The sequence below is a fragment of the Aulostomus chinensis genome, chromosome 9, assembly GCF_037954235.1.
Source record: "Aulostomus chinensis isolate RoL2024-O1b breed Wild chromosome 9, RoL_Achi_v1.0, whole genome shotgun sequence".
Taxonomy (NCBI): domain Eukaryota; kingdom Metazoa; phylum Chordata; class Actinopteri; order Syngnathiformes; family Aulostomidae; genus Aulostomus; species Aulostomus chinensis.
The window spans coordinates 21,094,635-21,120,277 of record NC_141328.1 but is presented as its reverse complement, the minus strand read 5'-3'; the positions used below and the strand labels follow the sequence as shown (position 1 = coordinate 21,120,277).

The 25,643-nt window shown below is 41.9% G+C and overlaps 2 protein-coding genes across 8 annotated transcripts in view; one reads left to right on the top strand and one right to left on the bottom strand.

Annotated features, from left to right (window-relative positions):
• Positions 1 to 12,914, bottom strand: part of cacna1db (calcium channel, voltage-dependent, L type, alpha 1D subunit, b) — a 68,970-nt gene extending 56,056 nt beyond the window's left edge. For all 7 annotated transcript variants that reach the window (XM_086214222.1, XM_086214218.1, XM_086214221.1 and 4 more), the window contains exons 1-3: positions 12,782 to 12,914; positions 9,188 to 9,653; positions 8,909 to 9,014 (exon numbers count right to left, since the gene is read on the bottom strand). In XM_086214222.1, coding sequence (XP_086070348.1) covers positions 8,909 to 9,014; positions 9,188 to 9,653; positions 12,782 to 12,815 — 606 coding nt within the window. In that variant the 5' untranslated portion in view covers positions 12,816 to 12,914. The remainder of the gene's footprint in view (positions 1 to 8,908; positions 9,015 to 9,187; positions 9,654 to 12,781) is intronic.
• A 795-nt stretch (positions 12,915 to 13,709) lies between these two features.
• Positions 13,710 to 23,445, top strand: dcp1a (decapping mRNA 1A). The gene is made up of 9 exons (XM_086214217.1): positions 13,710 to 14,035; positions 14,383 to 14,423; positions 15,758 to 15,885; positions 17,771 to 17,837; positions 18,594 to 18,732; positions 18,995 to 19,081; positions 19,404 to 19,964; positions 20,068 to 20,289; positions 20,397 to 23,445. Exons 1-9 carry the CDS (start codon positions 13,904 to 13,906, stop codon positions 20,475 to 20,477), a joined length of 1,458 nt encoding a protein of 485 aa, XP_086070343.1. The 5' UTR covers positions 13,710 to 13,903; the 3' UTR covers positions 20,478 to 23,445.
• The last annotated feature ends 2,198 nt before the right edge of the window (positions 23,446 to 25,643 follow it).

Here is a 25,643-nt window from a genome sequence, read left to right as displayed (position 1 = left end):
CCCCATGACATCTGTCAGCCTATGGCCTAAATATGTGAAAAGCCCCTGGGCTCCATTTAAAATACGTAAACACTTGCATAACAGTCACACACACATACACAAGGCAAGGAGTGTGTGTAAGGTGTGCATGTGACTGTGTGTACCTACCGGTACATTGTCTTCTTGAGGACTGAAGAATCTAAAGCGCAGAGTTATATACATATGTATGTATATATAATACTTTCATATCACTGACACCGAAAGGACATTTGGTTTTCATTGCTATCAAACCCCCAAATAAGTGTTTGAGTAAATATTCTAGGAGAGCATTGCGTTCTTTTTTAATTTACCCAACAGTGTAATTGTGGGCATGTTTGCTGTAGTTACACAGAGTCTATATTTAACGCAGGATAATGATGAAGAGGAGTGACAGCCCAGAGAAGGAAGGAAATGACTCACAACGATGGTACGGCACCCTAATAAAGCTGTATGATCACAAATGTCCCCAGGCGCAGACATACGCGGTTTCTAAAAGAATTAATACTTACAAAAAAACATTTTTTTCCAAAAAAACACTATCATAATATATATTTTTTGAAATTTCAATGATGAGTGATGATGAATAAGATAAACCCAACCTGATGTCTGTAAATAGCATATCGTGTCAAAATATTCGACATAATTCCAATGATTGTACTTCTGCTCTTTGTTCCATTGGCCGATACATTGGCCACCATCAGCCTACAACAGATCTACACTGATATACTGTCCTGGCGTATATGGTTTGCGATATGTGTTGAACAAATGTATGTAAGTATGTAACGTGTGACTGCTACTCATTTTTTTTTAAAGTACGTTATTTTTTTAAGAAATTAGCCTTTTTGAGTACCCTTAGTCATATTAGGAGAAAACTTTTGCACAATCAACATATAAAGGGTCTATTTTCAGTCCAGCACAAAAAAAAAACACTGTTTTGGTTGCACATATTGCTAATCTGCGATTTTATTTTTGCTCTCAAAATCAGTATCGGGCTCAAAAATCCCATATCGGTCAGCGCGAACGCGGTCAAAGCTAAAGATGATAAGATATGTTTTTGTTGTCTGTCCAACATACTGGTAACCAATCAATTCTCAATTTGGTTCCAGCCAGTATGAGAGGTGGTATAAGAGTCTCTAAATAATTAGATATTTGTTGGTCAACAAATATTTATAAATTATTCGGGGACCAAGATGACAACTGTGGATATATATTTGTATAATGTAAATATGAACCTTCGTGAAGAGCACAAAATGCTTTACAGTTACATCAATATTCAATATTCAGTCAATATTTAAACTACAATGGTGTCTGAACCATCCTTCCAGCTCACGGTGTGGTCGTAAAAACATGTTATATACACATGATAAGCCATCCAGGATGAACACACACACCCTGAAGCGTGAAACTGCTGTTGACATTTAATAAGATGCGCGTGCACGCGCACATGCACACGCACACACACACACACACAATTCTGACACGTGGACAGTGAGTGAGCTTCACCAGAGTGTAAACCACCAGGGTAAATGAAGCCTTCAGAACATTAAAGATGGTCCTCTTCACCCCTCCTCATCTCCTGTCCAGCCCTTCATGTCACCATCCATGCCCTCATCCTCACAGCAGTCCCTCTGGGCTGAGGAGGCCACACTTATTGAAATATAATCAAAAGAGAATAAAGCGATTACTTAAAAAAAAGTATGTTGTATCATCTTTTAAATACATATTCAGTTATAAAAACTAATAATATGATTTTTCTGTGTCTGCTGAAGAAGTGAAGCAATAAAACCCATTGAAAGTTCCACAGCTCCAACAAGTTTCACGAAATTCGTCGTGTCAAGTTTTTTTGTGTGTTCCTGCAAACAGTCACAGGTCGACAGTCTACAGAAACTCGAATGTTACGGGATTTGTTCCAGTCATACTACAATTTCAATAATTCACACACACACACACAAAACTCAATGCTTGTTTTCATAAGAGTGCTGAAAAATTTGGAAAATTTCTGATTGCGATATTGCAATCGTGACTTGGAAGGTTTCATTGAAAAAGCTGTTAAAATGATGATTCTTGATGATATTTGTGGGCAACTACATCAAGCAAAGATGCCTTCTTAAGGCAGTAGAATATGATTTGTAGGCAGGACATCTTTGCAACGCCACAATATTTAATCTAACATGCTCTTTGACACGCAATACGTTTTTAACAACTACCTTCCTACCTACCTCTTCCAAGCAATTTGAAAATCGCTGCAGGCCACAATGTGATTTTGATTAAATTTCAATTTCCTGCACAGATAAATGAGTGTAGTATGAACTCACTCGATGAGAGCTTGAATGTGAGTGAATTTCAATTTATATGAAAATACTATAGCTTTAACCAAGTAAATTACATTTAAGTAGCAAGTCGTTCTTAGCTCAGACACACAGAGACACACCATCCCTGCTTCTGTGAGCCTGGCTGCCGATAAGAGGGCTTCATCTCATTTAGAGACACCTTCTTCATTTCTTCCACCCACCTACACATGCATATACATACACTCACACTAGCATAGAAAGAAATTAGAGACAAGTGACTGCAGAGTCACGGTTGATCGAGGAGAATGTACGGTGTGTTTGGATTTGCGTATGGTGTTTGATTGTGTATGTCATACTGCCCTGAAGGCTGAGATCAATACACAGTCACACATAGGCCTGGTCCAAACACAAATATAGTCAATACCAATATATAGAGACTTCCTCTTCCTCGCACTAATTTTAGATGCTTTGAAATGCTGATAACTTATGAAACATGGCAGAAAACCCACTAATAATATCAATATGACATGTGCTTTCTGGGCTCTTCAGGTTTGATGCGTTTCACTGCTGACATGCTGCCACTGGGACTCTATCATTACGTCAGGTTCTATTTCTCTGCCCAGATCTACCTCAGCTAACCCAAAAACATCAGGAAAATGACTTAACGACCACGAGGACCTTCGTGAAAAAACCTAAATACCGTCATTCAGTATATTTTTCACATGTTAACTCTGCAAATACCATCACAAATAGTATGGTCCTGAAATCCTGGTGCTTTCAAAATGAGTTTAAAAAACAAAACAAAACTAAAGCTGTTTGCCATCAGGGTCACCCGACATAAGAAGAACCTTCCCAAATTGAGGACGACATCCAGCTCATCATGTAAGTCTCATATTTCTATAGTCCGGCCTTTCCGTGAGCGTTTTATCTTCCCCGCCCCTGCACTGACTTTGGCAAAAATAGTCCTCATAGTTTCTTTTTCCTAATCCCGCTGACAGACAAACTGAAAAAAAGAAAAATGCTACCGAAAACACGATCTCGTCAGCCAGTGACGTGATCTTATCACATCAGGCAAACCTCTCTCCCCTGATAGAACAAACGATTCCCAGTGATAGAAACAGAAGGACGTTCCAGTCGCTCATTCAGTCCATTTGCAGACCAATCCTTTGGTTCCGCTTCTGAAATATGATCTTTTATGGCTGTTCTCGGTTTTATGTTTTCAAAAATTGAGCAGCTTTGAGGTTTGAACCATTTAACAGTGTCAATTTCGACTGATGGAAATTCATGGGTGAGGTGGTTAATTACAGTTCTTAATTATTCATGTTTTGGGCACGTTTTTGTGAGTTAAGTGCACTGCAAGTCAATAACTTTGTTCTTAAAAGAGTCTGGGTTCTACAGGATTGTCTCTCCGTTCATCTTTGTTCACCACCCGCACACACATATATAGACACACACACTCACACATGCAGACACATGGAAGAAAAAGACACAAACACACTCACGTGCTTGCTGAAGCAATGTGATGCTTAGTGTGACTCTCATTTCCCTTCCTCTCTAAACCTTTAATCCCCGACTGAGCAAAATGATGCAATCTGACATTCTGTTCAGAGAAGCACACACACACACACACACACACACACACACACACACGCAAAAACACATGCGAACACAAAGCCCACGTCACACATGATTACGATGGCATGCACATACACACAAATGCAGCCCCATCATGTTTGCATGGTATTGACATGAATGTGGTACCCATTGATGCACAAATACATTCATGAAAACACACACACACACACACACACACACACACACACACACACACACACAGCAGATCCACCATCCTCTGGGGAATGTGCTGAAGTCACACAGTCTGTGTTTGAGACAGTGGAACATGTATCAACACACATAAATACACACCAATGAAAGAACTCCCCACTGTTGCGTTTGTTTGGATTAACCTGCCCACCTACCAACAGTCATGATTGCTGTTACACAACCAAATATCTTCTCCACCGTCTTTGTGAATCACAGCAAAGACAAAAGAATAATCACAACGCAGCCATTTACACTGCCCTCTTCATCGACTGCTTGCAAGAGTCTACCCGTTAATGAAAACCAAAATAATCTGCACGCGCTTGTGCAATTAAAAGCAGCTTAAAAGCAGTTGCACTAGAAGTGGAGCAAGGTATATGACAATCAGTTTAACTTCCCATTTGAAGCAAGACAAATGTGTGTGTGTGTGTGTGTGTGTGTGTGTGTGTGTGTGTGTGTGCGCGCGCGACGCCCTGCTGTGTGCTTTGACTACGTGTCAATAAAAATGAAAACAGCCCCTGCTGTAGCGTCTGCCTATGACTTTAATCAGAAAATTATGTGGCTTGTTACCATGGTTTTAACTCCATATCCAACCTTGCATTAGCCAAAAGATTATTTACACTTTGATCTCTGACTCATGCTGTTCCTGTGGAGGCTCACCCACATCCAGTCAAATGGACTCCATTGATATGAAGAGAATGCACACAGAAGAAGAAAAACACTAAGCGAGCACAGAGCTCCGCCAAGGCTGACGCCATCTCATATTATTATGTCGTGATTCAACATCTAAAAAACTATTTTTTTTTTACGTTTCTTTTTTTACAAAAGGCAGAGAAACTATGGTTTGAGAATAAAATAATCAGACATTTGATTTCCAATTATGTAATGTTGCATAATTATTAAAACTACACCATAGTAATACGAACTTGCTCTCTTTTTAGTGAAACGAAACAATATAAAGTCTGCACTCTTAAACTGTGACCAAAGAAACAATTCACTTTACATACAAACAGCCTGACTATTGTACTCGCAAGCGATGTTGCTATTAATTTGGTCAGCAGAAGAAAAAGCATCAGGATATAAATTACAACAGAACGTACTGTCGTGAAATATTTGTGTTACAACTTTTGAAAAATGAAACCTCCGTGATTTGTTATTCACTGTGACATCCATGAATATCAACAGGCTTTCCCAAGACGGACTCACTGTACCTTTAACAGTTACAACTGATATTTGAGCACAGTAATAGTGAAAACAACACACACACAAACACACACACACACACACAATAGATTCATATAGCAATTATCAGATGATCAGCAGTGTATGTTAGTCAGCAAGTGGTCAAAGGGGCCATCATAAGTCTGCTAAATCACTAACCAGCTTAATAGGATATTAATGATTTTCCGGTTGGCACAAGAAAGGAAGACGGAGCGAGAGAGAGATTGAGAGAGAGAGAGAGAGAGAGAGAGAGAGAGGAGGTGGGGGTGTAAATAGAGAGAGAAACATGACAGGAAACGAAGATGAAGACTTGAATAGAAAGTGTAGGAGCGGCCCAGGCAGTTCAGGAGGCAGATGATTAATTTTAGTGATCTGAGAGTTATGGAGCCGTGAAGACAGAGCCTGATATTATATTTTTGTGAGCAAACAAAAACAAAACAAAGAAGATAAATAAGAAAAGACACAGTCTGCAGTCACACTCCGAGCCTTCACACTCAATTTCAAATTGCTGCTTGTGTGTTATATTAAGAAGGACTTGGCATACATAATCTATAAGAAATATCAACAGGAGCCGACAGCGATGTCAGACACACGACTTTATCTTGGAACTTGCACTTCCCCTGTTAGAACACATTTCAGCTGAGAGTTTGAAGAGACACGACCAAGATGCTAATGCAATTCGGAATATATTTTTATGTCGCCTGGTTGCTATGCTAATCCTGCCTCCCTTGAAACTAGCTACAACAGAGCATGTCTCAATTATTGTATTCATTGCTTCTGAATCGACAAAGACACATGTTTTGATAGGAGTTCCGAAAATATGTATGTTTGTAAAAATGGAGAAAAATGTTGAGTGCTTAGCAAGTTTACAGCTAGCAAACCAACTAGCTGCTGAAGCTAGCAACAGACAGTAAGGCAGATAGATAGATAGATAGATAGATAGATAGATAGATAGATAGATAGATAGATAGATAGATAGATAGATAGATAGATAGATAGATAGATAGATAGATAGATAGATAGATAGAATTTTCATTGATTTTTACTTCCTCATAAAAGTGAAATATACATGTAGAGTGATCATTAAAAATCTTCAATGTCAGCAGACTGTTTCAATTATGGGCTACGCTCACACTCTATGACTCAACCCACCAATCAACCAATCCATCCCTCCATCTTTCTTACGCTCTCTCTTTCTGCAACCTCCGCTCATTCATGGACGACTAATCCACTGCCCAGCTTAATCCCTCAACCTGCTCTCACACACGCACCCGTATCTCTCACTTCCTGCACAGTCATACTCACTTCCACACATCCTCACATACCAAGTAATGAGTCTCATACATACTCGCTATGAGCACTAATATTTCTAGACAATCCTGTATGCAACAGCGGCTGTCGAAGATGTTTCACTGATAAACAGAAATAAGGTTGAGGCTCAGAACATGCATTTTTCTGTGTGAAAGGTCATCATTATTTGCCTCTTCTGGAAGTATACAAAAAAAACTGGGATGATAAATTTGCAAATTAAAGCAACTAATTTGATTTTTTTCAGTGTAGCCAAAGGATCCAGCTTATGCCTAAAAACTGATAATTCGAAACATCGGCAGTCAGTCTTGACTGACGCAGTGAGCATTTAGTTATCCTCGTATTTTGTTAAAAGTTAGCTTTTATATGTGTGGAAATCCAGTTAGGAGCTGAGGAATGAGGCGGTAAAGTGGTTAGCACTGTTGAGTTTAGAATTCTGACCCACTGAGGCTTCACTGCGTGAGATAAAATCCTTTCCTACTCTTATTCATGTTGAGTGCATGCGGAGACTTATTTTAGCAGCAGTAGCTGTTCCCCCAGCTGTCTAATTCCCATTCTTTGTTCCAGAAGGAGCCCATCAAAGAACACCTACATGCTCTCTAAAAAAAGATGAGGCGGTCGTTGTAAAAATACTATGGAAGTGAGAGACAGAAAACCCATATTTCCCATAACTTCAATGAATCAAACACACACACTCACACAGAAGTTGATGACGCCACCTGCCATGGGTGGGCAGAGACTCGGACTCGTCTTCAGAAGAATTGACTCGGACTCATGAACAACCTTTAAATGGCGCGTCAACATTCGGGACATATCTGGCGAGCTCACTTATTCCCATTTGTCATAACTTTCGGCTAGAAAAACTTCACGAAAAAAGGACCAATCAAAAGAACTTCTATATTCAGTATTTGTGATGTTAAAATAAAAGATAGCACATTAACAATTATCACGCACGTTGGAAAATTGTCAACAACACCACAGCTGAAATCTGATTAGGTCTCGCGACTAAAACCTACTATGAGACCAGTGGAAACCAATTCTACCATTTCTTCAAACTGCTTTCCATGAAGGTCCCAGTACATTAACAACATTAGAGGGAGTGACAGGTCAAAGCGTGTTTGTGATGCACACTTATCCTCAGTGTAATCAATTAATCCAATATTGCACAGTTAGTAAGATTAGAGTTGATGACACACTGACCAGCTTGTTTATACCGCTACAGTTGCTTTAGCTGTTATTTCTTGACACACAAAGTTCATAGGCATTCAATTTAAGGTGGTCAGGCACATTCGTCAGAAGGCGGCAAAGAGCAACACGGCACGTGACTCTTCGGTTCCCTCTGAGGAAAGAGAGAGAGACGCACAAAGGCAGCTAAAACATCTCAACACAGATACTTTACATTGTGCACAGAGCGTAGACTCGGACAGTGTGAATAATCCCCATCTGTTGAGGGAACATGCTACGATTCTCTGTCCATCTCTCAGTTGCGTCTCTCACACACACACACACACACACACACACACACAATTACACAATTCCCCCAATGAAGCTAAGATGGCTTCTTGCCAGCCTCAGAGCAAAAGAGGCAAATGTTTGTACTGCGTGAAAAGTCCTCTGAGGACACATTTAGGATTAAACTACTGCTCTGTTTGCAATAAAAGGGGTCAACTGATTTGACCTGAAGTGAATCAATTCATTTCACAATTCTAGACCAATATTGTTGTGTCGGTACAACAATAAAACCCAACACATCTGTCAGAGTACTGCTCTGTAAGCCCTTTGATGCGACTCACACTTCCAGCCAATCTCACTCGCGCAAAGGTGTTTCCTCCAGCCACTATATATATATATTATATATATGAAATGACAAATTGTGAGAGAAGCAGCAGGAAAAAAGCTCCCTTGACCTTCTCTGCACTTCCAGCATGTAATAATAAAAGGTGAATATCTCCAAACTAAACTTAAAGCAATAAAATCCAAACTACATCATGGCTAGATACCGCTAAGAGAGATTCACTAGAAACTGTCCCGATATATACCTCTAACAATTAGCTACAGATCAACACTGTTTCCAGTCAAAGCCAAGAGCACTTTTATGACCATCATGTAAATCATGACCCAGTGAGTCAAACTTCTAATGTCCCTACAACAAAGCAGATCTGGAGACGTAACAACAGGTTACAAAGCAGTTAGTCATAGTTAACACCAGTTTATTCATTGTTCTCTCAGTATTTTCGAGTCCTACTCACCAGCTCTTGGTTGGTAGAATTGGAGTCGTCTCCGGGGAAAGGGATGTAGATGGCTAAGGCCACACAGTTGGCAAAAATAGACAGCAGTATAAAGATATCAAACGGTCTGGAAAGACAAACTGTTAGGGAAAACTGGTATCCCTGAGAGAAGACTTGAACACATTACCCCCCGAATACTTTTCCATGTATTCATTGACTCACACAACCACCCATCCAGCAGTCTATGAGCACAAACAAACATCATTCAGATCCCCAAACATATGCTGGTTTGAAGGATACTTCCACTCCACCAGGCTGATGCAGGCCCTGCGGATGGGGTTGTTGAGGGTGAGGCAGAACAGAGCTCGGGGCGGCCTGCTGTTGGTGGATCCGCCCTGCTTCTTGCTTTTGGCATACTGCTGCCGCTTTCTCTGTGCCAGTGAGCCCACAGGAGCAGGTCCGGCGGTGCAAACCAAGGGCTGGGAACTCATGTCGGGCTTTGCTTCGCTCTGTGCTTGACGAGCGGCGTTAATGGCAGCATGCCAAGCAAGGACCGGGCTGACACCTGAACTAGCACCCCCAGCACCCTGAATGCCACTGTTGGCTCCAAGGAGGCCATAAGAGGAGCCGACGGGCTTGCCGGTGCTGGCTGGAGCATGATGAGGCTCAGGAGGATGGAGCTGGTGCAGACAGGTGTGGCTTTCTGACCAGAGCGCCGAAGCGTCAGCAGGGGGAGTGGTCCTTTTGTTGCTGGCATACTGTGCCCCTGAAGAGAGAGAGAACTTAATGGGACACACGTGCAATGATCAGGTCAGCACCCTCTACCACCATCTTGCAGCAGGAAACTGAAACTTATACTGTAGGGATGTGCAACACTGGACTTTTTGGCAGTGTCCAATATTTTTTTTATAACTGATTGGAGCATTCAATAATTGATGGATATCACGTGTATAAAAAGAAGTTTACATGATAGTGGCATTTTGTAGTGTAGAGACAGACAGCACAACTGGGCCGAAATACATATCAGTCAACAAGTCGGTTAAAAAAGATAACCCAAAGCTGCCGAGACCAATGATGTGCCGATTTTATTTTGCATCCCTAGAGAATGAAATGGGGCTAACAGACCATTTTTGCATAAAAACTATCAACCTTGAGATTTGCCATTAATTGTCACTTGTTGATTATTATATACTCTATTCAGGTTTTCTACTTCTTCTTTTTCAAAAATAAACTTTACCCTCCGGTGTCTCCAAATTATAGCAACGGGTCATCAGAAGAAAAAAAAAGTGAACTATTAAAAAAAAAACAGAATTATTTAACAGGAGCAACTTGATTCAAACCATTCATATTCCATTCAAAGACAGAAACGATAAAAAAACACTTGAATACTGGAGAGTTGGAGTGTTTCCTGTGTGCTCACTGATTCCTAGAATTAAAGAAAGCTGTATGGGTTTTGTTTCCAGCATTTTGGAAGCAAAATCTGAATTTCCCACAGACAAACTGGATCAATCCAAAGATCGGGAGAGAATAAGTGGTTTAAGTAGTGATTTAAGATGAAAAATCTCTACTTGATCAGACAGGGGGAAAAAAAGCTTCATTTTGATGATGCGGAATGGGAAGAAAGCAATGAGTTGAGAGGGGGGAGGAAAAAAAAGCCCAGGCAGCATGAATGAGAGAGGCTGTCATTAAAATCAATGCAAACCACCAGTTAAAAAAAAACAAAAACAACAACAACAACAACAACAAAACAGTGCCCTTGACACATCTCTTTGGTTCACTGCAACTCCACAGCACACAAAAGGCTCCATACATCCCAGCATGTTCCACTGCATCCAACACACGACTGCAGCAGACGACCAACACACGGATCCACTAATCAGAAACATGTAAGCAAGAGGAAGAATTTCATCTAAAGGAGGAGACAGAGAGAACGAAGCTGCATGAACGGCTGCGTGAACTGGTGAATAACAAAGGTGGACCTGCTATCAATGTGGTCAAGTTTGTCAACTTTGAAGAACCTTGCTCAAAGTTTTTTTTGTTGCCTATCTCCTGGTTTGATGCCATCAAGATATGATTCAACATCACGATTTTGGTTCGCTTTTTAAACGCAAAAAAAAAAGAAGAAGAAGACTTAACATTTTGAGAGACACTGACTAAAATGAATAGAGCACCCTTCACATATGAACTTGGAAGACGTCCACGCTAAAACCGCATTTGGCTGCATTAAATGTGGTAAACAGAAGAATGAAATATACACTTTTTGACTCTGCTCATCAGCGTTTGAGCTTGGCCAGTTTGAAAACCAGAGAAAGTAAAATTATAAAAATCAATTTCTGCTTTTTTGTTGTTGTCAGTATTTATCTCAGTAGAGCAGCTGACCCTCCTCTTCCCCTACAGGTGAGAAATAAAAAAGGTTTGGTTCCTGATGATCGCAGGATGTAACAGGAATGATCCGCACCTTGTTGGACATCAGCTGCGGACGTTCCCGACTTTACTTGTGTGTGTGTGTGTGTGTGTGTGTGTGTGTGTGTGTGTGTGTGTGTGTGTGTGTGTGTGTGTGTGTGTTAAATGGAATGTGTGTTTTAATTCGTAAAAAAAACTAATCAAACTAAGTGGATTTACTTTAAAAGTTCCCTAATCCTCGCTCAGTTCATTTGGAGGGCGCACACGTCCAAAGCATCCAGTCACATGGTTCCGAAACGGCCCCTTGACCACAGTATTCGAGCAAATATAGAACCGCTCTTTCTTGTTATTCAAGTAATAATTCAATTCGTTTCCAGGCGAATTTGGGGAAGAAGGGAAAAAAAACCAACAGGTCTTCGCATTCATGCAGCAAATATCTCATTGCGTTGAGTAGAATAAGTTGCTCCTCTCAATAAAATCACCAAGAATAAACCCACATCCAGATCAAAAACCAAACGAGCGCTCTCGCCCCCTCTCTCCATATCTCTCTCCATCTCTCTCTCTCCCCCTCGCCAGCGCTCCAACTCTCCTCCACCAGCGCTCCACGCACCGTTTCTTTTTTCTTTTTTTTTACCTTCTGACAGTTCATCTGCTTCTTGCATCCTCGAATCCACATCGAAATGATCCGTTTTAAATCCAACTCATCGTTGGAGAGAGCATCCGGAGGTGTCGACGTCGCGCGAGCGGGAGTCCAGCCGTTACCCTGAATTATCAACTGTTTCCCGAGCGCAGACCCCGCGAGGAGCGCCAAACATTTTCGCCACATCCGGGTGCCTGGCTGCAGATTCACGGCGGATCGGAGAGAGGACGCGCTGACAGAGGCAGCCAGCCCTGCTGCTGCACGCACGCACGCGCACGCACGCACACACACACACGCTGCACCTGTTGCTGCTCTGTACGCACCAACAACTCATTAAATTTGTAATATTTTCTCTTCACAGCTACTGGTTACATTGAGAGAAATGTTTACCATAGAAAACAAAGCATTACCTGACGAAGGTGACACCATCACGTGTGAAGACTGACAATTTCACGAGGACACAATCACAGCAGCACAACTGGAACACACTTACAGCTCTGATATGATTTTGAGGGCAGTGATTCGAAGGATTGTCGACAATGAAAGCAAACATCATGTAGAAAATGTACTTTTACTTTTAGTGTGTGATACACTGAATGTGAAATACTCTACTTTTACTGGAGTAGAATTGTTAACAGGTGACGTTTAGGCCTACTTTTACGTGAGTATTTGTATTTCTTGTGTTAAACCTGTAGTTTTAAATCTGTCCGCCTCAATGAGAGTCATTAGACAACAGGAAACATTCAGATTACAATCTTGCCTCCTCTCCCTTTGTCTGTCCTTTGCCACAATATTTGTATTTTCATCCTCCCTCCGCAAGCCCCCCCCCCATACCGCAGGTGTCCACTTACCCCTCAGGGGTCTTCCCCTTATAATGAACGGCATTCCGTCACCTGGCTCTCTTCTGGGGCCTCATAGCGCCGTTTTCTGTCGTCTCTCTTCGGCGGTTCAAGAGAAAATGGGTAGTCGGAGCCGTGCTGGAAGGTTACCAGTGATTGGATTACCTGCGCCTGTATGGAGGATAACCGGTGGCGCGTAATCCTTCCATTATAATCCCTGCTCTGTCCCCACGACAGAGGCCACACATGAGGCGGACAGCTGCAGCTGATAACTGATCAGAAAATGTTATTTCATCGAGCCTTTGCATCATAGACATTTTGTGTTTGCTTAAATATATAGAGCATAAATATATAGAATATTTTACATCTAGCGTTGGGGGCTGGACCGAGTTAGAATTCACTGAAACTGCATTTGGAGAATGAACCCTAATAGACATGTTAACATGTGGATAGAGATGCAGAAAGGATCCCAGATTATGGTAGATTGGATCCAGAAATAAACAGGCCTAAAACAGAGTATGCGGCCCTGTGGTGTTACATAACTCCTAGTCCGTCCATATTTGTTGTTTTTTTTTAATATCTCAAATAGTTGGGAAAAATATGTCCTTTTTTAAACCCATTGGGTCAAATTTGTAACGATGTTTACGGCACCGGTTCCAAAATTCTTACAATGTCGCCGTTCACATTATCACAGTAGCTTAGTCGCTAATTGCGTTTCTATCAATTGCTTCATTGCAATAAATACTGTTTCCCGAGTGATTGGTTAATTTGATTTAATATAATGTGTCAATTTTATTTGAAACCACATAGCAGGAAACAAATTATTTCGTGAATTAAAAGGTTTGAGGTTTTATCTATGAATTAAAATTCATTTTTGTATATTTGTGGTAAACGTACATATTATTGAACCTATAATCATTTTAGCAAGCACAGTGGCGAAGTGAAGCAGAAAATAATTTCATACGAACATTTCGATTTTTAAGCAGCACTCTAACAAATTGGGACAGACCCGAATTGCGTTTGAAATTGCACAAATCTCCTGGAAACTTTTGGAGAACCTCGATTTCCGGGGACAACGGAAGTCATAAGTGTCCGCTGAAATCTGTCCGTGCGGGAGCAACAGTCGCATCCAAGATGGAGACCGTTAATGCCGGACATATGATGAGCTTAGCAGCTCTACAGAGACAAGACCCATACATTAACAAATTACTTGATGTTACCGGCCAAGTGGCTCTCTACAACTTTAACTCCAAATCCAATGAATGGGTAAGTCTATCAAAGTCACTGACGCGGCCTTTTTTTTTTAGCCATTAAAAAAACTGTGCTAAGTATTATCTTAGCATGCTAATGCTAACTGTAGCGAAAAACAACAAAACGTATATATGAAAGATGTACGTGTTTAATTGTCTTTAAGCATTAAGGATACGTTTACTAGCATATTGATACAATCATATTTAAGCCTTCCCGTCATGTTTTCGCTTTAAAAAGATGTGACATTATTTATAATGTGCGCTAACAGATGTTGGCTAATCTCTGTTCGCTAATATTCGGCACTTTGTGAATCAGGGATCGTTGTTTTTATTTTGGCCGATAAAAAACGTTTTTCGTTACAGGAGAAGACCGACATCGAGGGCACCCTGTTTGTCTACGCGAGGTAAGCACTTCACTTTTTCCGACATGGTTTAGTTGTTGACATCGTTTTACTCAGTGATTTTACGTATTTACTTTGCACGTGTGTAGGCCATTACCTTTGTAAACAATCATTACTGGGTTTTTATTTTTCAATCCATAACTTAGATATTGCAGAAAAACTACAACTTATTTAGGTTAATGCAAATGTTTTTGTTGATTGAGCAATTATTTAGTCTATGACATTGTTGAGAAAAACATTTATTACCAATAGTTCCTCTCATGTAGGAAGATTTGTTTCTCTTTTTTCGTATTTGGTCAAATTATATAAGTAATGTAAAAAAGTCATTCTCTGTTCCCCAAATTTATCATTCAACTAATCAATGATAATGATTTTAAACACAGTAGTAGTTTTTAATTGTTGTTTACATCCATAAAATGTTTCATTCATGTATGTATGAATGTAGAGAAAACATATTTGAGAGTAATATGCTTCTGTGTATACTGTTATGTTGAAGAGGTAGCTTGGCTTATTTTGGTTCTTGTTCTTTAAATGACTGCGCTGTGATGGCACTCCTAATCTTTATAATAATGTAAACATTTCTGATGCTTTTTAAAATTCTGCCTTTCATGGGTTTAAACTGGCTGAACACTCCATCCACTGTTGCCATCAGCTTGATCCTGTGAGCTGGATGTTGAATCAAGAAGTGTTTTAACTAGCAATTTATTTGATTGTGATCAATCAGCCAGTTATGTTGTCAAGTAATAGATGCATCACTTAGTCTATAAAATGTCAGGGAAAATAAAGAAAATGCTCGTCACAGTTTCACTTTTAAAAAGTGTTTTAAAAAATTTGCTTCTTTTGTCCATCCAACCAAGTCTGGAACCAGCAAATATTGGCCCTTTTTTAAAATCACAGAAATGATTAATTGATTATCAGTATATCAACTTTGTCTTTTGATTGACTAATCGGTTGTTCGTCCGAGCTCTGGGATAGAGCCAAACCTACATCACGTTTTACTGGATGATGTTGAACACAAAAACAGTTAACACTCCTAATCAGAGACAGGCCTGTTCTTGAGTGAAATCCTCAGGTAACTCTCTACAGAAAGGAAGAACTCTGTTTAACATGGATATCTGTGCAGCTTTCCAATTTTATCTGGATAGTGAATAACTGTTCACACATAGAGCCCCAACCCGCTTTAAGACCCTTTTCTAGGTTGAAGTATTTCTCCGAACTATACAGTAAGTGGAGTCAAAACCGGGGTCGAAGTTGCTCGGTGTATAGTCAGTTATTTCTTTAAGTGTATGTGAAGTGGTTCAGCTCATGAGGGAATCTGTGATCTGTGTTTGTCTAAGGTCTGCGTCGCCTCACCACGGCTTCACCATTATGAACCGCCTGAGCACAGAGAACCTGGTGGAGCCAATCAACAAAGACTTGGAGTTCCAGTTGCAGGATCCTTTCCTGCTCTACAGGAATGGCAACAGTGAGTATTTTATCCAGGAATTGTTGTAGAATGGTTCTGCACCTTTTGAGATTATTATTTAATCTCTGGGATCCATTATACATGTATTTCATGGTTTATTGAGGACATGCAGCAGTGAGGAGGATCGACCGGAGTGAGGAGAGATGCAGACTAGCCCTTGTCCAAAACTAATCCCACACAAATTTGAAGAAACTGCGATATCTATCCAGAAATATCTCCCCGTTACAACTGCTGAAGAAAATCAATGTCAGTTCCGTTCATATATATAGCATTGTTTCTTTGCTACAGAAGACATTTCTGTGTCAAAAAATACACCCACAATGCCCACACACACACACACACACAGGAAGAAAATGGAGTGGTACCTCTGAAAATGCCAAACAAACACTTCCTCAGTGTCCTGCGTAACATTTCTTCTCCCTTTAGCTTGAAGCCATTTTGCCGTCTCGTGTCATTTTAAGCAAGCAAACCTCTTCTGAAGAGACTTTCCCACTCATGGCCTCCTGCCGGTCCAGCGGACGGCAGCAGTTTCAGCGTGGTTCAGCAAGTCTTCATAGCATGCTGCATTTTGGACAGCAGCCACTAAGACCCACGGACTGTGTTGTGAATCTGATTACTTCTTAATGTTTTAGTAACTTTTTTTTTTTTTTTAGTGATGGCTTTAGCTAAACAAAAGCAATAACAGCGGTGGTAAAATTCCTCAAAGCTTCAGAAAGTAACTGACGGCATTACCTCCGAGGTAATCTACTAAAAGTCTGAACAGAAGTTTCATCAAGGCAATGAATAAAGAATTGGATTGTTTTCCCATTTGCTTGCTTATCAGAAAAAATAGCATCGACATGGTCAACGTTAAGGTAGACTGCTCCCCCTTTGGACTTGGTTTGACCCTCAGCCTGGCCGGGATGGAAGGCATGATGTAGTTTCTTGTCACTTCTGAGGCTCCAGCAGCTCCTCCGATTGATTTACTGTTGCGTAACTGCCGTTGCTGTCATTTTGATTCCTCAGAATAGGTTGATAGACAGACGGATGAAAATAATTTAAGTAATAGGTCGACCGTCTCTTGGTTTTTATTCCATCTGGTGGTTTTAGCTTCTTTGTAGGTAGCTCACTCAGCTTCTCTTCTGGCCATATGTGCTTTTCAGTAATGCAGCTTGCTTGCCAGAGCTGTTTCCTCTCAGACTTTATGTCTGTATCCTTTATGATTTGTCTCCTGTGAGGGCGTATTTGTGGTATAGATTCGAGGCTTCTGATCTTGAAAGTAATATGAATATCTTCAAAATAGTTCCAAAGCTCTTCCTTCTGCTGTGAACTTCAAAGAACAAAGAAGCCGTGTTATGGCGGAGTGGCAGCAGGATGGAAGTTTGATGATTGATGGGCATTAAGTCCAACAGAAGCAGGATGAAGTCTTCCCAGATGTTGATCATAAACGTGCCCTTGATATCGTCTGGCTGTGAGTGCGGAGGAACTCTGTCTGAGGCTGTCGAGCTTCCTCAAAGCTAGAGAGCTTTTCAGTCAGACATGTGTTCTTGTACACACACACGCACGCACACACCTGTTTACACCCCTCTGTATCCCCCCGGTTGCTGTAAATGCACCAGGGAGGCAAACACCTAGGTTGGTAGGTTACCGCAGGTTCTACAGGGACCTTGAATATACCACTGGCAGACACATAAATGAAACAAAGACGTTGCAACTGTCCTAAGGTCCTATTTTACAACATGTTCAGATACTGCCTGGATTAATAAATTGTGTCTGATTTGATCCATTAACTTTGTTTCCTCCACTTTTTATTTTATCCTCTTTGTTATTCAAGAGAAGGGTTATAGATGTTGAAAATAAATTCCTCAGTTTTGCAAAATATAAACAACCCGTGTTTTTCTTGCAGTGGGCATCTACAGTATTTGGTTTTATGACAAGAGGGACTGCCAGCGAATCGCTCAGCTGATGGTCAGGTAAGTAGAAGAGAGAAAGAAAAGATTTGAATTACAGTATGAAAAATGTTAGTGAATTATATTTGAAGGTGATAGTTCATCCAAAAGGTGTATTTTTTGTTTTTCCGAGTACTCAGAAATGGGTGTCTTGATCTCACGAAGGCATTTTGTCACTGCAGCATCTTATTGACACCAAAATGCAGATAGTGACAGCCATGTATATTTAGCTTGGGTCTAATGGCAACCTTATGGTCGCCAACTACTAACAACAGCAAAACTGTCCAAAAAATTTCCATTTTCAAACTCTCAAGCGCATCCTCCGGTATGATCCGCATCCTCTTTATCCAGCTGTATGCTCAGTAACCCATGAACGCTTTAAATTGAGCTAAAAACAAACTGTAACCCTTCCAGTTCAGTGCTACTTTGAAAGAGTGCAAGAAAGCTGGTCACACCCGGCAGTTTTGCTGTTTTTCACCGTCAGTTGTTATTATCTTCAAGCCAAATATGCATGGCTGGCTCCCTTTACATATGGGAGTCACAGATAAGTGACACCGTGACAAAATGTCTTTGAGAGCTCAAGACACTTATTTGCGAGTATTTGAAAGGCAAAATACACTTTTTTTTTTGTACGAGGTATTTCTTTACCGCAGGGTTAAAGCACACATTAGATACAACAGTCCGACAAAACCTGTTTAGAATATATGATAGACATTTAATTGTGTGTGTGTGTTTTACACTACCCCTCATAGCTCTCTCTCTGCTCTCAAACTCCCCCAGGATTGTGAAACAAGAAGCCGGCCATATCCAGAGAGACTCGCCAGAGAGGGCGGAGCCGAGGAGGACCAATGGTGTCTCAGAGCCACGACCCATGGACATCCTGGAGCTGCTCAGCAAGGCCAAGGAGGAATACCAGAGAGTGAGGAGGCAAACACTTAGAGATACAAACATGACATGTACCTTCAGCTCCAAGAGGAGCAAATGTGTTTAGCTTCCTGGAGTAGTGGTGATCCAAGAGTCACACACATGCATATCTTGAAATGAGAGAAACATCTGGGGTTTTTTTCTTATAGATGGTGTGTGTGTGTGTGTGTGTGTGTGTGTGTGTGTGTGTGTGTGTGTGTGTGTGTGTGTGTGTGTGTGTGTGTGTGTGTGTGTGTGTGAGTGTGTGTGATTTGCAGGCACAGGGATGTGATACAGATGTGTCTAAAGAGCTGAATGTGAAAGCAGCTGCAGAGCATGGCCATAGTACACAACAGCCTGAAAAGGTACAGCTAAAAAAAACACTGCAGAGATTTTAATTGGGCTCTTTTATTTATTTATTTAAAGGTAGATAATGTGGTACACACACACACACACACACACACACACACACTCACATGAGGGAAGATGCTTGTTTTCATCACCTAGTGTCACTGTTAGGCTCAATACTGTTACTCATGCTGGTCATTTTGAAAGTCAGTTTTCTGCTGTATGCATGAATTGATTGATTGATGAATATTGGTCTTTTCATTTATTTTCAGGAGTTTGATCGAATGCTAGTTGAGCTTTGTTGTCATTTGATGGATTTATTCTTGTCCCCCCCATCAGAGCACTCACACAGTTGTGAAGCAGATCACCGTGGAGGAGCTTTTTGGCTCATCCATCCCTAAAGACCCCTCCCTACCTGCCATGCCAGCACAAAACACGCCCACAGCTTCCTGTGACCCTGCCTTTCTACAGAACCAGTCTTATCCCACTCCATCTCATCAAAACCCGCTCCTCCCTCCCCACCTCGCAGCCCAGGATCCCGGGTTAAAGCAGCGCCACCAAGCCCACGGCTTGCTCCCGACACCTTATACGGTACACCCCAGCCCGGTCTTCCAGCCAGTGGGCCCCAGATCTGACCCCCAACCTTTGTGCTCAGTCTCACCTCTTATGATGCCTCCAGCTGGTTCAGAGACTCACGCCGTTCCCACAGCCCCACCAGCAGCCCCTACAGCCTATATGGGACAGGTGCAGGCAATGAATTCAGACATCCACAAACCCATCCTAGCACCCAACTTCCTTCCAAGCACACTAGTCCCACCCCACAGCTTCCAAGACCCCATGGGCAAAGCTGGTCTCCAGCACGGGAAGGACATTGCCCCAAACCTGATCAAACCCATGTCTGTGAGTTCAACACCTGACTTAACTATTTTCTTTGTGGATGTGTTTGTGATGGCGATGCGAATCAGGCATGTTCTTCTCTCACCGCCTATGTTTCTATTCTCAGGGTGTCCCCATGAGTCCAGGTCTGTCTGCTGTACCCGGGTCAGAGATGTCCGTGCTTCTCTCCCCCAGCGCCTTCCAGCAAACAGTCAGTAAGGCAGCAGGTGCAGTGGTCCCTCCTGCCCCCTCCGAGCTCTCCTCCTCCTCCACTGTAGGAGCCATGGAGCCTCCACAGCCCCCCTGCAGCCGAACACAGCTGCAGGAGACGCTGATACACCTCATAAAGGTAAGCCAAACAAATACTGGAGCTCAGGGTGGCAAGATTCAGTTTGACAATTCTCAAGTGGAGGTTGCTCACCCTTTTTTTTTTTTTTTCCCGTCCTCGCTGTCCAGAACGACGCAGATTTCCTGGCTGCCATTCATGATGCATACCTGCAGAGTCTGTCCAAGGACCTCAGCAGCATGAAACTATAGTCCGCTGTGTCCCTCCAGGCTACGACCAACCCCTTTTTATGACTCTTGGAGAAGTTGATGGGAACAAAGGGAGGTGCGTTGAGCAGGTTTCTGACACGCTGTACACCACAACTCTTGAAATCCAGGGTGTCCTGAATGTCATTGTAGCACCATTTAACCTTCAGTCCTCGCCTGATCACCGACACTGCCCGGACTCCCCACATGAACTCTTTGTGTCTCCATCAAACCTGAACTGCTGAGGGAGAGGAAGATGAGCGAAAACTTCCCAGTGTGGCCTTAAGTTGTCTTCTCTTCTTACTTTGTAAATGTGGTCAGACTGACCGTCACGCGCTGGTGAAGTTGAGCTACTCGGTGTGGGACCACGGCGGTGCCTCCATGACCTCAAACCACCTTTGGACAACCGATTTTGCAACTCAGACATTTTGGCAATCAGACTTCAGTTCTCTCAGTGTGAGAGTGCAGGGAGGACACCATGCGCTTGGACTCTGCTCATTAAAGACAAAGATCTCGTTTAAAAGGACTAAAGTAACGCTTGTATATTTTTGTTAACACAGAGAGGCTGTGCACAGTTCTTGTCTCGTTGCAGCTTGTGTGGCAGTTTGTCTCCAGATGAGGAGATTGAGATCTTTTTCAACTTGTGTCAAAGGAAGACAAAGAACTTCCGTTATTGTTTGAAGAAGCACTTGCAGCTAAAGGCTCAAACGGAGAATGAGATCCACTCGGCTCCGTGAGTTCGTAGTCTCACTTCCCTCGCTATTTTTCATTTCCTTACATCCCCTCCTCCAGCTGGGCTGCTCGTACTGGTAGAGGAATGTGCAGTCACAAAGCCTTTAGGGATTTCAGCATTTTTGGATATTATTGAACGGTGCAGTGGAGGGAAGTTTATGTAAACCTCCTGGGTTCTGTAACTGATCGAAGCCTCGTGTAAAGCAAACTCCTGATAGATGAAATTTAACTGGACTAAACGCAGGCAAACTAAATCCTTTTTTTTTTTCTGTTTGTCTTCAACCAGTTTATTCTGCTCGTACCAGTTGTCCAAACTAAGAACCTCATTCCCAGCTGATCTGTGTTCACATGATTTTTTGGGGGGGGGGGGATTTTTTGTCTCAGGCAGCAGCTTCTTTTATTTTGAATGACGAGCAGGCGTATGAGGCTCCCTTGAGAGGAAGTACTGCAGCCAATCACACAATTAGAAGTTTGTTCTTGCTACATCTATCAATCCCAAACTAGTCATAAAAGACAAGCCACTAAAGGGACACTGAATGTTGCGGCTGACTTTTGCGCTTCAGTTCTGTGTAACCAAGTCTCAGATGCCTCGCGTCGCACATCCTCCTCCTCCTCCTCCTCCTCGTTCTGTTGCGTTCACAGAGCGGCGACAACATTTAATAGAGCCACATCAAAAGTAAACAGATCGCGCCAATCCATAGAATCCTATCCTAGAATTTCAGATATTGTTGTCATGGAAACATGACAGCTATTTACAGCATTTTTAATTTTTCTGGTGCTGTGAGGCCCTTCATCACAGCGTCTCTCTCCTCTGCCATGGTAACCACTTTTTTTTTTTTTCTTTTGCAGTAGTAGAGCTACTGCAGAACAGACCATAAACAGTACGGCAGTGGAAGCAGCATGTGTGCAGTGCTGAGCTGCCATTTATGTTAAAAAAATAAATAAATCTGTGTGTGAACATAATACAAAGCCCCCTAAGGATCATGGCAAGATTTTCTTACATTCCCTTGCAGTAGTTTTTGGTTTTCATGATCCAGTATTGTCCTGTCTTATTACAAATGCTGAAATAACTGAAGCTGAAAGTATCTGGATCCCTCAGAATCAAGCCGACACCATCTTTTCTCCCTTTTTTACACCAGACATTATATGTAGAATACCAGTGCAGTTACTGGTCACCAATGAAACCACCAACCGTCCTGCCCTCCTGCTCTCACTAATTCCTAAACCATCCCTAGGGTGCAGTATAACTAGAGTAATGAAGACATAAACGTGTGGCACAGAAGGAACAGGGTAGAAAGCAGCTTATTGTGGAGGCACGCTAACAATTCTATATCTACATCTTGCTGTGAGCCTTTGAGGCCTCCGTACATCGTCTGCTCAGACGGCTTATGAAAGACATAAGGACGACTGTACGTCCGAACTTCACCCCTGCTTACGCTAAAGAATGCAGCTCCTGTCAGAAAACAGTTGTCAGGAATTTTTACCAAATGGTGCGGCGATGTTTTACACCTGCTGGTGGATGATCAGGACTCTGCAAGATACTTGACACAGGAACCTTCTGTGGCGGTAGATTTGTTTTTGGAAGCCTGACTTGCACAGATTCAGGTTGCGCCGTTGGAAATGTTCACGCCACTCGCAGAGCATGCCGAAAAACATGGATTCGTGGATGTTCAACACCAATAACTCCTCCCCCAATCTGTAGGTGTGATACCGCAGCTGTGTATGTGAACCCGCTGTCTGAATGTACTCGATGTTTACTCACCGTCTGTAAGTGCCAGTTTGTCCGTGTATTTACGATCCACGACACTTCAGCAGCAGCTGTTTCATTCTGAGGATTTGCTTTTTAATTGGCAAAATTCAGCTTCATGATTAAATGTTGAAAAAGAAACAACAACAACAACAACATGGGAGCTATCCACAGCAAGTAAATCCAAAACTCTGTATTCTTTATTACCCTCTTTCTGGCATGTGTTGGCCTCAATGTATGTCTACAGGAAGAAGGATTCAGATATAAAGATCGTTTTAAATGGTAACATATTTAAAATTTTAAAGTTATTTTACACTTGGGTATAATTTATCTTAATGGCCAGAGGTATGATTTGCTCATTTTCAAAATGACATTAATTTTCTAAGAAGGATGTTATAGTGCATAATTTGGTTTATTATGACAATTTTTTGATATTAAAGATTTGACAAATAGACTTCTGCGTTGTTGTTTTTTTTAAGCGTGCTGCTGGGTGGAGCCATTGTGTTTCTGTTGAAGCTTCAACAGGACTTTGTGTTTTTAATCGTATCTCAACAGGGTGCCTACTTTCTAAGCTACACACCCATGAAATACCGCGTCTGAATCTTTTACAGTTGTGACACTCTAAACTTCCTCTGTCGGCTACAGTCCGTTTCCAGGGCTGCTCTTAATCATGACGCACACAAATGGGTACTTTTCCTCTCTTCAGCAACTCTTACTACAATTTTCCACCTGGACGTGGATGGCGCAGTTTCTGTGTTTGACCACCAGATGTCACCAAGTATCTGTCAAAAGCTTCAGTCCGTGGAATCATCAATCAAGATGTTTCATGCGACCTCATTTGTGCAGTAGTCAGAAATACCTCACCTGGGAGGCTCCATCACTGAAGAGGGACAGAAATAGGAAATATTTAATATAGGAAATTCAAAAGTATATCTATATATAATAATACCTGGAATTGATTCCTAGCTATTGGAGGGAGTTAGCTCTTGTGGTCAGTTTTCCATGACCACTAGTGAAACATTACTTTTCTCAAATTAAAGGGATAATTTGATCAAAATTGAAAATTTATACGTCATCTTTTGACCCCAATGCAGAGGGAAAGTTGTCAAAAAATAAAACTGCTCGTCCAAGCTACTCCACGAATCCTGTGCTTTTATGTTTTTATTATTTATTTGTACTATTGTTCTCCATTGTTTCGGAGGTTACTGTAACAATTTCTCCTGTAAAACTCCAGTAGTGTTTTAAGGACAAAAAAAAAGCTTCATCCGACCTTCCGTTAACACGGCGGTGAGTAGTTGATAACTGAACGTTCATATTTGGGTGAACTATCCCTTTAATGTGTGTCGAGGCAAGAAGGCAATGGAACACGTGAATACGGGAGCGGAACGCTGCACCCAACGGTTCTGTCGGTCGTAGTCAGAACGGCCCGTTAGTGCGGCTGTAGATGGTTTACGCTGCGGCTATTTAGGTTGGCCACAGTATGAATCGTCACGAAGGTGGATTACTGTCATCCCTCGCCTCTGCACGTTACCCTCTCCGCCTCTGTCCCTCCCGCTGCTCCACCAGACAGGTGTTCACAGCCGGGACCGCTCATAGACCCCCCAGTGTCTTCTTCTGCTGTTTTAATAAATGTAGTCGTGTTCCAATGCCAAGTGTATTATGTTGTGGTTACTGCGTGTGTGTGTGTGTGTGTGTGTGTGTGTGTTTCTTTCACATCCTTTTACCACATAGTGCAACTACAAGAGAAGTCCATTAGAGAGCGGGCGCATGAGCGTCACCTATATCTAACCTCTAGGCTGCTGGATGGATGAATGTCTAAGATGTGCAGCGAGTAAAATTGATTTCAGGTTTTGTGATCCTTTATTCCTGAATTGCTACATCAACACCAACAGGGAGCTGCTATTCCCATACTGACTGTTTTTTTTAAGTATAAATTTAGTTCATCGTTTGTTTCACTACATTTAAACGCAGGTGTTGCAGGTTCAGTCGTGAGGGGTTTCTGTTCATGTTGGCTGCTCGCAGTCAACAAACTGTTACGTTGGTGTTCAGAAAAAGCAAAAATATTGACTCAAACTTTTATCGTCTAATGTGATCGACTCCAACCTGCTTCTGCCCCTACGATCCACAAATTCCTTCTTCTGATTTTCAAATCTTAAGAAAATTGGTAGTTTATAAGAAATGTTGCTAACTTGAATTGATCCAAATAGATTATCTGCTAATACTTTATTAATAAGGCTACTTGGTATGGAAGAGTGCTGAATGAGCATTACTGACTAACCGTTTATTAATGCTCTTTGTTGTGCAGGGGGAACCCCCCCCCCCCCTCCCTCCTAACCCCACCCTAACCTCCCTCAGTTTCTACTGTAACCCTTAAAGTGAACATGAACACCTTTAGTAAATGATTACTGGACCGTTGACGAATGGTTAACTAAGCGTTAACTGCTCTAATTAACGTAACCTCGCTGTAAAGTGTTAACTAGTTCTCTTTTAAACCGAGGGCTCCTTTGTTTGTTTGATGCACGTGCGGAATTACAGTTACCGGCATTGCCGTACCCAACTTGTGCGTGTGTCCGTGTGTGTCCTCCTTCCATTGGCTCATGCGTGACAGGAGTAGCTGCTCTGAGCGCTAGATTAGCCATATTCATAGGATTTGCGTGCTCACGCTCCCTCCCTCTCTCCCTCTCTCCCTCTCC